Raw genomic sequence first — 13,731 nt, forward strand, 5'->3', positions numbered from 1 at the left:
GGTGCAGATCAGCACTCCTCCGGTGGGGTGGTGAGTCTTGGTGGGGTCCCTCCCTTTCTCTCTCTGTTGCAGGTTTCGGGGTGCTTTGCCTCTGGGTGCCTCTGTAGTAGTGCAGGTGCGATGCCTCAGTAGTGCTGGATACATTATGCTGGTCGGTTCCCCCTAGTCACTCATGGAGTCTCAGGAGCATGTTTCCCCACCTGACCCCCTATCAGAGGCAGCAGGTCCTTCAGGGTCCGCGCCTTGCACTGATGGGGGTCTCGGAGTCCTTTTATTTCCCGGGTGAAGGTGGCCTTTGGGCGGCGGGCTACCAGAAAGCGCCCCCCGCCCTCCCCTGCCTCATCTGCCGCTGTGGATGTGGTTGATCCTGCAGGGCTTGTAGCCATGCTCCCTGATCTATCAGATAGGATGAATCCTCCATAACTGTAGCTGCGCACGAGAAGGCGCTGGTTGACGCACTGATTACATCCGTGCGGAAGACTTTGAAGATGGAGGATGCGGCTGAGAAGGTGGCTGTTCCTTTTGGCATCAGCAAGCCGTCTTTCACGGCAAAAGAGTTCCCTTACCCCTCCTATTTTGACAAGTTTGTCTACAAAGAATAAGAGCGTCCAAAGCGTCCCTTTGTGGGTCCTAAACACTTTGCGGTGAGGTACCCCTTTGAAGAGTCACTTCTGAAGAAGTGGACTGTCCCACCAGTGGTGGACCCTTCTGTCTCCAGGTTAAACAAGCAACCATGATTCAGGTAGAGAAATCCCCGGCCTTTAAAGATCCGGCTGACAGAAAGGCGGAGTCTGTGGCTCGCAATACGTTCAGTGGTTCGGCGATACGGCCAGTTCTGCCCATTGCCCTGGTCTCTCAAACTCTTGAGTGAGCTAAACTTTTGTGCCATAAGCTGGGAGGTGAGCAACTTCCCCCTGCCTTTGTTGAGTTGGTGGATCAGTTGATCCAGGGGCTGCAATTTGTCTGCAATGCCTCTGGACGTGGCCCCTTTGATTTCTAAGCTATCTGTTTAGGCAGTGGTGCTTAGGTGTGTGTTGTGGCTTAAGTGTTGGTCTGCAGACCAAACCTCTAAAAAAGCTCTAACTGATTTACCCTTTACTGATTTACCCGTTCAAGGCAATCGCCTGTTTGGGTCTACCCAGTTTTTTCGTCCCTTAGGGTCCACTGACAAGGGTTCAAATCCTTTTAAGCCCTCCTCAGGAGGTTCCAAGCAGCCCTTGTCTGGCAAGCCGAGAGCAGGATTCTCTAGATCCGTGCACCTATTCCCAGGGTAGGGGGACGTCTTTGTTTCTGGGCCAGTGGACGTCCTTGGTGAATGACAAATGGGTCCTCAAAGTAATTCTGTCCGGTTAGTCCGGATAGTTTTGTTCTTGCCCTTCAGAAAGATTCTTTCCCTTCAACATGTGTCTGTCCTTGGACTGGCTGCAAGCTCTCTTCGAGAGAGACCTGTTGCTTCAGGGAGTGATTGTTCCGGTATTGGATTGGTTTCAAGATTTCTATTCACACCTGTTTACGGTCCCAAAGAAGGAGGGCAAGGTTCCTCCGGTTCTGGACCTCAAGGCCCTGAATTGTTTTGTGCGGGACAGAAATTCCGAATGGAATCTATTCGCACAGTGGTGGCATACCAACATCACAGGGGACTTCCGAGCCTCTATCGACTTCAAAGCTGCTTACTTGCACATTCCAATATGTGCCCAACTCCAGCAATTCCTCTGGTTTGCTGTGGGAGAGGAGCACTATCAGTTTGTGGCGTTACCTTTTTGGTCTCGCCTCCGCTCCTCAGGTCTTCATGAAGGTGTTGGCCCTGGTTCTGGTGTTGCTACATCAACGGGGGATTGCTGTGCAGGCTACTTGGATGACCTCCTCTTGCGAGCGGAGTCCTCATCTGCATTGATGAACAGCGTGGAGATTACCTATCCAGGCCTTGCCGGAGTTTGGTTGGCTTCTAAACTACCAGAAGTTTGCCTTGATCCCATCCAGGAAGTTGGATTATCTGGGTCTGATCTGTTGCTGTCCCGCAGGAGTTCCTCCCTCCGGCCTTGCATGCGAATGCTGTGCCTGATGGTGTCTACCTTCGAGGTGGTCCCGTTTGCACAGTTCTATACGAGGTCCCTCCAGAGGGAGATCCTGGTGAAATGGGACAAGTGTCCAAAGTTGTTGGACAACCTGACTCGGCTTACCCGGGAAACCAGGGGTTCCATGGTCGTGTGGCTTTGCTCTTCAGCAGGGCAAGTCTTTTCTCCCCTTGTATTGAACAGTGGTCACGACGAATGGCAGTCTGTCCGGGCAGGGAGGCGTCCTGAGGCTGAGCTCCGCTCAGGGTTGTTGGATGTCGGACGAATCTAGACTACCCGTCAATGTCTTGGAACTTCGGGTGATCAGGCTGTGCCTGGATCCCTGGACGGATCGGCTCCATGGGGCTCCTGGTACGGATCCAGTCGGAAAATGCCACTTCGTGGCTTATGTCAATCACCAGGGCGGAACAAAAAGTGTGTTGGTGGCTCTGGAGGTAGCCGGCATTCTCTAGTGTTCTGGCCCTCTCCACCATACACATTCCAGGTTTAGAAAATTGGCAGGTCGACTATTTTAGTTAGCAGGCGTTGGAATGAGGGGAGTGGTCCCTTCATCCAGACGTGTTTCCTCTGATATGTCTGCAGTGGGGCACCCCCGAGCTGGACCTGTATGCTTCTTGGTTCAACAGACAGGTACCGAGGTTTGTGGCAAGGTCTCGGAACTCTCTGGTGGCCCTGTGGAGCCAGTGTCGTCTGATTTATACTTTCCCTCCTCTCAAGCTTCTTGACCTCTGTGCAGGATTGAGGCCGAAGAGACTCTGGTCATTCTGGTGGCCACGGACTGGCCTCGCCGGTCTTGATACGCTGACCTAGTGCGCTTTGTAGCTGATATCCCTTGGAGGCTGCCTTTTAGGGAGGACCTGCTGTCTCAAGTGCCGATTTTCCATCCTGCTTTACAATCGCTGGCTTTGACGGCAGGTGCTGAAGGATAACGGAAAATTGTATCATACTTACCGTAATTTTCCTTTCCTGGTGCCTATCCATGGCAGCATACCAGTGATAGAGCTCCGCCTCGACTCCTCCCTCAGTACTAGTGCATAGCATAAAAGACAAGAAGGCCCCCTCCCCCAGCATTCTCCTGTAATTTAGAATACTGTGGGTGGGAGGGTATGCTGCCATGGATAGGCACCAGGAAAGGAAAATTATGGTAAGTATGATAAAATTTTCTGTTTTCCTGGTGCCTCCATGGCAGCATACCAGTGATAAATAAATAGCTCACACGGGTGGGATAATGCAAACAAAAAAGGATTTTATTCAGACAAAGGACATGGCCGAGTTTACTGCCCTCCTTCCAAAATCTACGGTTGTAAGGGATCCTGGGTCAATTCTGTAATGCCTGATGAAAGTATGGCGATAAGACCAGGATGCTGCCCTGCATACCGTCTCCAAGGATACGTTGGCCCTTGCTGCCCAAGATGCTGCTACAGCCCTTGTGGAATGAGCCTTCACCTGTGTTGGAGGTACCAAACTCTTGGATATGTAAGCCTCCTTAATTAGTTTTACTACCCATGAGGCTAGAGTCCTACTGGTGGCATCTTTCCCTCTATTTCTCCCATGAGGAATGATGAACAGCCTTTCCGATATCCTAAAAGATTCAGTGGCTCCCAAGTTGGCTTTCAGAACTCTGGCGATGTCTAGTTCGTGGCAAGTATCAGAGTCCATGTCAGTAAAAACTGGCAATGCCCAGGGTTCCCTTAGGAAGACTGATGATGCCACCTTGGGGATAAAACCAGGAATTGGACAGAGTTCCACCCTATCCGGAAAAAAGGAAATGTGATCCTCACCAATTCCTAATGAGTGAAGTTCCGAAATTCTTTTCCCAGATGTGATGGCTAAGAGAAAGACTGTCTTTAAGGTAAGATTCCAATTTGAAATTTGCTCTACTGGGGCAAACGGCTGATTTGAAAGGACCTCCAAAGCGAAGGAAAGATCCCATTTAGGAAAGGAGCGCCTGGCAGGAGGGCGGATCTTTAATACTCCTCTCAGGAAGGTAACTATTAAAGGATCTTCTGTCCATCTTTTATTGGATGCTGCCGAAATTGCTGCTACCTGGACCTTTAGGGAGCTCAGACCGAGACCCAAATCTAGACCCGTCTGTAGGAAACTGAGAACGTCAGTCGTAGAAGGAGAGATCAGGTGGAACCCTTTCCCGGAAGCAAAGGCTTGAAACTTGTTCCAGATCTTTGTGTAAACTGCATTTGTGGAAGGCTTTCTGGCCTTTAGAAGGGTAGAGATGACCTCTGCGGAGCAGCCTAAAGTTTCAAACCTCTGCCTCTCAGCTTCCAAACCCGAAGGTCCAGCTTGTGGGGGTTCGGGTGAAACATCCTGCCTTGGGATAACAGGTGAGGAAAGGAGGGAATCCTCGTTGGTGGTTCCAAGCTGAGATACATGGCTAGAGGGAACCATGGTCTCTTCGGCCAATAGGGTAGTATTGCTAAAATTTGAACTTCTTCCTTCAAAAGCCTCGAGAGGAAACTCAAAATTAGCGGACGAGGTGGGAAGGCATAAGCCGTCCTGAAGGCCCATGGGCATACCAGAGCGTCCACTGCTTCGGCCGATGGGTGTGGAAAGCGGGAGAAGAAACGGTGCAGCTTGGTGTTGTTCGGAGAGGCAAACAAATCCACCTGAGGATAGTCCCAGAGATTGACTATCTGCTGGAAGATATGGGGGTGTAGAGACCACTCGTTGCTGTCCGTGAAATTCCTGGATAGCATATCCGCTTCCGTATTTAAGCTGCCTGGGAGATAAACAGCTTTTAAGCCAAGGAGATTCTTCTCTGCCCATAATATTACTGGCTACACCTCCCTGAGAAGAGATCTGCTGTGTGTGCCCCCTTGTCTCTGTAGATAAGACACTGCTGCTCTGTTGTCCAGACGAAGCAACACCCTCTGTCCTTTGACAAGGGAAGTCAGGGCTAACAATGCTTGAAAACCCGTTCTGATTTCCAGGATATTGGACACAATCCCGCTGGTAGGGAAAAGCCACTTTCCCTGTACCCTTATCTCTCCGCAATGGGCTCCCCAACCCTGTCCGCTCGTGTCGGACGTAATTGTGATCCACGAGGGAGAGCCTAGGTCAGTGATGGTGAACCTTGGCACCCCAGATGTTTTGGAACTACATTTCCCATGGTGCTCAACTACACTGCAGAGTGCATGAGCATTATGGGAAATGCAGTTCCAAAACATCTGGGGTGCCAAGGTTCGCCATCGCTGGCCTAGGTGATGTGATTTGGAGAGATTCCTTGGATCGGTCCACCAGTGTAGACTTCTGATCGTTGATGCGGACAGAACGATCTTTTGAGAGAGATGTAGTCTCTTCCACTGGGCCAGAAAGGCTACTTGAAAATACCTCAGATGCCAATGAGACCAGGGGACTAAAGGGATGCAGGCTGACATTGTGCTTATTAGACTCAGACACTGAGAGGCTGTCAGAAAGGAACATTGCCAAACTCGGATCATCTTCCGTATAATGGCTTCCATCTTCTGGGGAGGTAAAGAAACCGATCTCTGTTTGGTATTGAATAAGGCGCCCAGATATATCATCTCCTGAGAAGGTAGTAACTGGCTTTTTTCGAGGTTTATCAACCATCCCATTTCCGATAGTGTCTGCAGTAGAATTTCTCTGTGGGCTATGAGCTGGTTTGGGTTGGAGGCCAGAAGCAAAATGGATAGTGGTAAATAGTGGTAAACTCTTAGACCGCTTTCTCGAAGGAGGTGGATAGACCGAAAGGAAGGGCTTGGAATTGGAGATGCAGTTGCCCTACTGCGACCCTCAGGTATTTTTGGAAAGAGGGGAGGACCGGAACGTTCAGATAGGCGTCCTGCAGATCGATAGAGATAATCCAATCCCCTGGCTGAATGGCCTGGATAATCGTTTGCAGGGACTCCATTTTGAACTTTTCGAGCAGTATGTATCGGTTTAATCTCTGCAGATCTATAACGGGTCTCCAACCACCTGTTTCCTTTGGGACTAGAAAAAGGGTGGAATAGAAACCTTTGAAGCGCTCTTCCAGGGGAACAGGAATGGCTGCTTTCTGGAGCTAGAGAGATGTCAGGAATTGAGATAATGCCTGTGCCTTTTGTTGGGAGGCCGGCCACCTTGTTTGTTGGAACCAATCTTGAGGAGGATGACACGAAAAACTCCAAAAATGGCCCCAGCGAATTGTTGACAGAACCCAAGGATCCTGGCAGCGGGCGGCCCAGATTGGGAAGAAAAGTCTTAGCCTGGCCCCTACTGGGGGGGGACAGGGTTAACTTGGCATCAAAAAGGTTTTGACGCCTCTTGAGGAGTGGTAAGGACTTTATTTTTCCTGGGATTTAGGAAAGAATCTTGAGTGCCTCTCCAGGGCCTCCTGCCCTCTCTGGTCTGTTTATGCTGCCTGTAGTCTCGTGTATTGGATGGATGGAATCTTGCTGTGAATATTCTTGACTTACGAGATCTTTTGTCCTGTGGAAGCATGCCCGATTTACCACCCGTCACTCTAGAGATAGCTGTATCCAGCTTGTCTCCAAACAAAGCCTTTCTGTCAAACGGTATCTTGCACCAGTTTTGCTTGGATGCAAGATCGGCTACCCAAGGTTTAAGCCATAAGGCTTTGCCATCACCGGGTGGAGCATAGATCTGGCTGAGCAGCGGATGGAATCAATCGCCGCTTCTACAAAATCCGCAGAAATTTTGAGCTCTTCAAGGGCTTTGATTATGTCCTCCTTCGGAACGTCCTGGCGCAAAGCTGTCTCGATATTTACTGTCCAAGACCTAATAGCGGTAGATACAGAGGTGAGGGCAATTTCTCGTCTGCAGGCTGCAGCGGCAGCCAGATAGCTTTTTCGCAGATCAGAGTCAATCCTTCTGTCTAAGGGGTCCTTGAAGGACGTTGAGTCCTCCATGGGCAGGGTGACATTTTTGGCCAGGTGGAACACCGCCGCATCCACTACCGGCATAGTTGATAAGGAATGCATATCTTGTTCAGCCAAAGGGTACAGCTTATTGAGCCGACCCACCGAGAACTTTTTATCAGTTTTCCGCCATTCGTTCTCAATACCCTCCTTAATTTCTCCCATTAAAGGGAAATAGATTTGTTTCCTTTTAAGGAACGGGAAGTAGGACTTGGATTTTTGGGGGGCGGGATCCTCCACTTCTTCCCAGGCAATGGCTTCTTTAACCGCCTGAATGAAGGGCTGAACTAGGGAATACTGGAACCCAGATGGATCCCCCTCATCCAAAGTTCCCTGGCTGGATGCTCTGCCGGAGGCAGGGGAGTAACAGTCGCAGAAGGACCAGGCCTTTTGGGGTCTGGAACATGAGCAGGAGATGCGTGGTGATCAGATTGGACTGGAACCAAAGCTGCCAGTTCTGAGATGGAATCCTTTAACTGTTTGCTTGAGCAAATCGACCACTTGTTTGCTTTCTTGCTCCCGATTGGCCACATAATCCCTCAGGCAATCCTTGCATACTAATTTATCCGGGAGGGGAGTTGCGCCACAAGCCCAACATTTCTTCCTGGAAGTATGAGGAGGGGAAGATGGGGAATAGTCCTGCCTCCTTGATCTTGACCTTCCAGATCTATGGTGTGAGGATCGGGATCTATAATCTGGACTGTCGTCATCTCGACGTCTTGAGGATTTTCCCGATCTTTTGGAATGGGCAGGGCTGGTGAGAGAGGGAAAAATCCCATCACTCAAAGAAACAAGCTCCCTTTTTTTTTTAAATATACTCACGTGAAGTTTGTCCCATACCTGTCAGAAGTGCGAGGATCTTGTGCACGAGATGAGTGACTCATGATGGCTTACAAGCAGCAGGGTCAGCTAAGAGGGGAAGAGAGAGAGAAAAGACAAAGAAAGGAAGACCCCCATTTTTTTTTTTAAAGGGGAAAAAGGAAGAAAAAAGGGAGAGAGCAAGAAAAAAACTGTTAGACCCTAAGCGAGACAGATACATACATACATATATATATATATATATACATATACACATTTACACACACATATATATATATATATATATATATATATATATATATATATATATATATATATATTTATACTCCCTATGTTTTTTTTTTTTTTAACTGAATATACATTTTTTTTTTTTTAAAGAAAATTGCCCTACCTGAGGGCCAGGAAGATAGCACATGCAGGGCTTCTATCAGAGGCAGCTCCCACTCAACTGAGCAGGGTGCCTTTTTATAAGTAGAAAACCCAGGGAAGGGGATGGCCTAGAGGGGAAAAAAACTTCTGTCCTCAATTAATTCCGTCTAGTAAGGGAAAGCGAACATCGCTTTCCCTTAATAAAAATGGCCGCCGGGGAATCAGGGCCTCAAATTGCGTCCGTTCTCTATCGCGCATGCGCCCGCGCACCCGACGGAGCTACACGAGGATGCCGCAAGAGCGCGCATTCGTGCCTGTGAGTGGAGGGAAAACACTACGGCCGGAGAAGGAGGGCTGTTTAGCGCCCTCTACATAGGCAGGAAAAGGCTGCAGCGGACCAGATAAGATTGAGGGGAACTCTAACCTAATAATAGAAGGGAAAAACGAAACTAAAATACAACAATATAGAGGGAAATAAAAAAGGAAAAGCCAATCTAGCAAGGCTGACTTAGAGGATACTTGCCTACAGAGGATATATGGAGAAAAAAGGCATATGCAAATATCATATATCTTTCCTTTAAAACAAAATATATAAATAAATCAATAAATAAAGGGAAACACTGACCCCTGCTGATGAAGGCATCAAGACTCATCCATAATTTCCAGAAAGTGCAGATTGCGTTCCTATGAGGAAACTCTGCCTTTGACCCCAAAAGATCCACAGAAGGGGTTCCCTGCTTTATTAGCGCTATGAGCGGCCTAAGAGCAGGGACTGGGTCTGGGAGAGGCTGAACCCAGCGGAAGCTGCCAAACTAAGTAAGGCAGAGGTAGGGACATGCTGCTAACTCTTCACCAGTTTCAGAGGTATGAGGAAAAAAAGGAGAATGCTGGGGGAGGGGGCCTTCTTGTTTTTTATGCTATGCACTAGTCCTGAGGGAGGAGTCGAGGCGGAGCTCTATCACTGGTATGCTGCCATGGAGGCACCAGGAAAGAGGTTTGCCTGGGTCAGTGATTCCAACTATGCTGAAGGCTAGGAAGTCTACCTCTAGAAGGATTTACCATTGTACATGGAAAGCGTATATCTTGTGGTCAATTGGTGTTTACCTTCCTTCCTTTTCTGTGGCTCGGATTTTGACCTTCCTTCAACGAGGTGTTGAGCAGAAGTTGGCCTTGAGTACCATCAATGGCCAGGTGTCTGCCATGGCGGCCTTCTTTCAGCGAACCTTGGCCACGCATTCCTTGGTGCGTACTTTTATTCAAGGGGTTCATACCTGACTCTGCTGGTGCGGCCTCCTCTGCCGCCGTGGGATTTGAACTTGGTGCTTTCAGTTTTCAAGAAACCTCCCTTTGAAAATATTCGGGAGATTCCCTGCTTACGCTGTCACAGAAGGTGGTGTTTTTGGTGGCTATTACCTCTGCTTGTAGGGTATCGGAACTGGCGGTGTTATCTTGTCGTACCCCCCTACTTGGTGGTCCACAAAGATAAGGTGGTTCTTTGTCCACGCCCTTCATTCTTACCTAAGGTTGTCTCTGACTTCCATTTGAATGAAGACATTGTGTTGCCTTCCTTGTGTCCCAGGCCTGCTCATCCCAAGGAATTAGCAGTGCATGCCCTGGATGTTGTTCGGGCGATTTGTATCTGGCAGCTACGGAGTCTTTTCGGAGGTCGGACTCACTGTTTGTGATCACAGACAGGCCAAGAAAAGGACTGTATGCTGAATCAGTAAGACAGTGACTCAGGCCTATTCTATTAAGGGTCAAGTTCCTCCTTTCCCTGTAACGGCGCACCCTAGTTGGGTGATTAGTGCTTCTAGGGCCTTCCGCCATCAGGCATCAGTGGCGCAGGTTTGCAAGGCGGCCACCTGGTCGTCGGTGCACACTTTCTCAAAATTCTACAAAGCGGATGTGTTGGCATCTGCGGATGCTTCTTTTGGCCGCAAGGTTTTGCAGGCTGCTGCTTAGAGGGCCTGTTCCTCTTGGGCTCCTGTTGTTTTTTATTGAGCTCCTGTTACCTGGTTGGCTTCTTGTATTTAGCCTTGGGTCTTTGTCCCACTCCTCATGTCTTTGGCACTGCTTGGGGATGTGCCTATGGTTCTGAATATGGAGCGCTGTGTTCGTCAATGAACAAAAGAGAGAATGGGATTTTTGTACTTTTTTTAAATTAATTTCTCTGAGTTCATTGACGGACACAGCACCCACCCTTCTAGAGTTTTGATACTTATGATACTGCTTGTTACTAAACTGAAGGCCTATAATAGAGAGGGAGATGTATACCAGCTAGGACTGCCCATAGGCGTAGCCAAGTGTTTTTTCTACCTAGTATCCTACTTCTGTAGGGGGCAATGTAACCCTGTGGTTCTGAATATAGAGCGCTGTGTCCATCAATGAACTCAGAGAAATGGATTTTACAGTAAGTACAAATATCTCATCTTTAGAGCACCCAAACACGTTTTTTGGTAAAATATAAAAGTTGAGGTAGTAAGTAAAGCCTTAAAATTGCACACACCTCTGAAAGGACGACCGCTGAGACAGCCAATTACAGTGGTCACGTGACCAGAATGCCCACTTTCCTGCATTTAGAATCTCCTAAAGGGCTGGGAGACGGTGGCAGAAAGGGATTAAGTTCTTGTTTTTGTTATGGGGGTGTTTAGCCAATTAACGCAGGTGCCTCCCGGCCCTGTAAGAGGTTTCTGATCATGTGACTGCCGTGATTGGCGGTCACATACGGCCACCCTTGCAATCAATTGGGCAACTGTACAGCCACCCAATTGCTGTCACCTGACAGCAGTTGGCCAGCTTGCCAGATTTACACGCACTACTGGCTCTGTATCAGCAGGGAGTGTGTGTAAAACTCCTGACTGCTGCCGACTTATGCCTTACACAGATGGCAGTGAAATGGTTAAACACAGAAAAACAATACCAATGTACAGGTCAATATGTATTTCAGCATATTTAGTTGTTTGCATAGAGTTTCATTTCAGCAGTAAGCATAGAAATAGGAATAAAATAAATACTATGAGGTTGACTTGCTAAAGATGTTGAAAAAAATGTGTGAGTATTTTCTTTATTTATCATGTCATTTTTCTCTTGTCTAACGCTGAAAAATATTTTTAATCATTATAAAAAAATGTTAAAACAGAAATTGTTGTGGAATTCAGACAAAGTTGCAGCAAAAGAGTTTGAGGTCTATATTAAGGAATTATTGATAAAAATTAAAGCAATTTTATCTATTCCTATACTGAATTTTGTGTCGAACTGTTATGAGCATCTGCTTTTCTTTTTTCCTATATATGTACCACCTTTTGCCACTTGTCTGTTTACAAAGCTGAAAAGAAAAAAAAAATCCTTTGCGTGTATTATTGGAAGGTGCTATTCATCTTTGCTGGTAAGGAATGTGCTATATCTTCTAGAGAAACAGATCTAGTGGTGAACCTAGTGGCAAGGCTTGATGGCTTACCCTACTCACTTATTAACCACATTTTCCATGAGGTTTTTCAAATGCAATGGACTATGGTAGAAGGGGTGGTGCTGAGATAAAAGCTCTAAGAGGCAGAAATTTACCATTGATTAAATCATTTTGCCTTAGCCTCTCTGCCCAAGACAATGATGATCTGCAAAGCCTCTTTATTTCTAATTCTTCTTCATGCAGTTCCACAAACCGGTAGGACAATAATTAGGGAATTATTTGTTTTCTGAATATTTTACTTTAAAACTGTAGGTTATATTGCCATTGTTTTTCTGAATGTCACTAAATTATTTTATTACATGTTTTAATTTACTTAATTTTTTTGTTTGCCTAGATATTTCAGACATATTTAATTTATATTCCAAGCTAGCTTTTATTTTCTAACAAACACATTTTATTACTCTATGCTGTTTACTGAGTAGATATACTCATACTAAACAAATGTTTTCAAGTTACTAAACGAGTAGAGAAAGTTCATCGAGCTTAATTATTTAACTTAATCTCCGTTCACTTCAATCCTCTAATCATGTGCAAGGTAAGATTCTGTTTTGTTAAAATTTCCCTATATATTATTGGGTATTCAAAGTGAAAATAGTGTAACTAAGCTTTTATAAGCAATAATTTATTTTTGTAAGTGCACATTCTCTCATACAAATCAACCCCTTTTTTTTGAAGCCTACAAAAAATAAAGCTCCAAATAGGTGCTGTGCCAGATCTGTATCATGAAACTGTCTTAAAAAAAAAAACAGCATTGTTTATTAACGTTAACTAACTAATTTAATAATTCTGACACTGATAATGGTGTACACAAATATACGTTTTTAATAAATATTTTAGCATTAAATTGTAAAAATACTGAATTCAAAACTAGAATTCAGAAAAAAAAAAATCGAAACAATAAATGCGGGACTGAATAGTTTTTAATTCTGGTGGTGTTAACACAACTGTCATAAACTTTTTTTTTACTAATTCAGAGAGGTAATTTAGGAAATTGGAATACAATAGGTGCTTCCATTTGAATTTATTTTTCTCTAGGATAAGCTGAGATTTTTAACATCTTTTAAAAAATGTGTAGTTTGGGGGTAAAAAGATAAATATATCAAGGAAACACTTATCTACTTTTGATCCTTTCTGATTGTATATCAGGGACATTTTTATTGTACTGGATATCTCAGTTTTAAATTCTGAACATCTTTAAATGTACAGATTTTAAAAGTTATCAAATGGAAACCAGCCCAAAATCCCAATGTCTTTTCGCTAGAGAATTGAACTTATATATACGGTTACCCCGGTGTAACCCACATTTTTATACTACTGTTATGACTTTCAGAACAAATTATAGCTATATTTAATTTTTGTACAGAAATGGTTAAGTTCAGATTTAAAAAAAACATCAGAACCTAAAATGTACAGTAGATGTAGATGCTTTTTTTTTCACAAGTCAGCAAAATGTTAGATAGCGTATAGGTGATACTAAAATTAAATAACCACAAACTATCATTTACCTTTTCTTTTACTGCTGCTAAATATTTTATATTTTATCTGACTTTTTTATTTGACTTACACATATCCTAAAAAAACAATGCTCTCTTCAAATGAGTCACTTACACATAGTGAAATATTGATTCTGTGTGAATATAAAAAATATGCTAATATAAAAATATTTTAATGAGCTAAGGAAAAAATACTTCTATTTACAAATTGCAGTCTATCTATCTATCTATCTATCTATCTATCTATCTATCTATCTATCTATCTATCTATCTATCTATCTATCTATCTATCTATCTATCTATCTATCTATCTATCTATCTATCTATCTATCTATCTATCTATCTATCTATCTATCTATCTATCTATCTATCTATATCTATCCATCCTCACATCACTATGTTTGCCTTATAATTTATAGTTTTTCTTTTACTATATCCCTTACATTTATGTTTAATTACAACTAGCAACCAATTTACCAAGAATGGCTACAAATGTGATGGGTTTTTTTTTAATACATTTTTTTAAATTAGTATATGCCATGTTATTGCAGAACCTTAAAACGATGCAATATAATCTTTTTAAGTGATTTACATAAGACAAGACAAGACAGTAATTA

The 13,731-nt window shown here is 44.8% G+C and overlaps 1 protein-coding gene across 1 annotated transcript in view; it reads left to right on the plus strand.

Annotated features, from left to right (window-relative positions):
• Positions 1 to 7,852: 7,852 nt before the first annotated feature.
• Positions 7,853 to 13,731, plus strand: part of LOC309560514 (uncharacterized protein) — a gene marked incomplete at its 5' end in the record, with an annotated part of 48,686 nt that continues 42,807 nt past the window's right edge. The window contains one exon of the mRNA XM_082264146.1: positions 7,853 to 7,871. Coding sequence (XP_082120272.1) covers positions 7,853 to 7,871 — 19 coding nt within the window. The remainder of the gene's footprint in view (positions 7,872 to 13,731) is intronic.

This window comes from Pelophylax lessonae (genome assembly GCF_965119305.1).
Source record: "Pelophylax lessonae genome assembly, chromosome: 7".
NCBI lineage: Eukaryota > Metazoa > Chordata > Amphibia > Anura > Ranidae > Pelophylax > Pelophylax lessonae.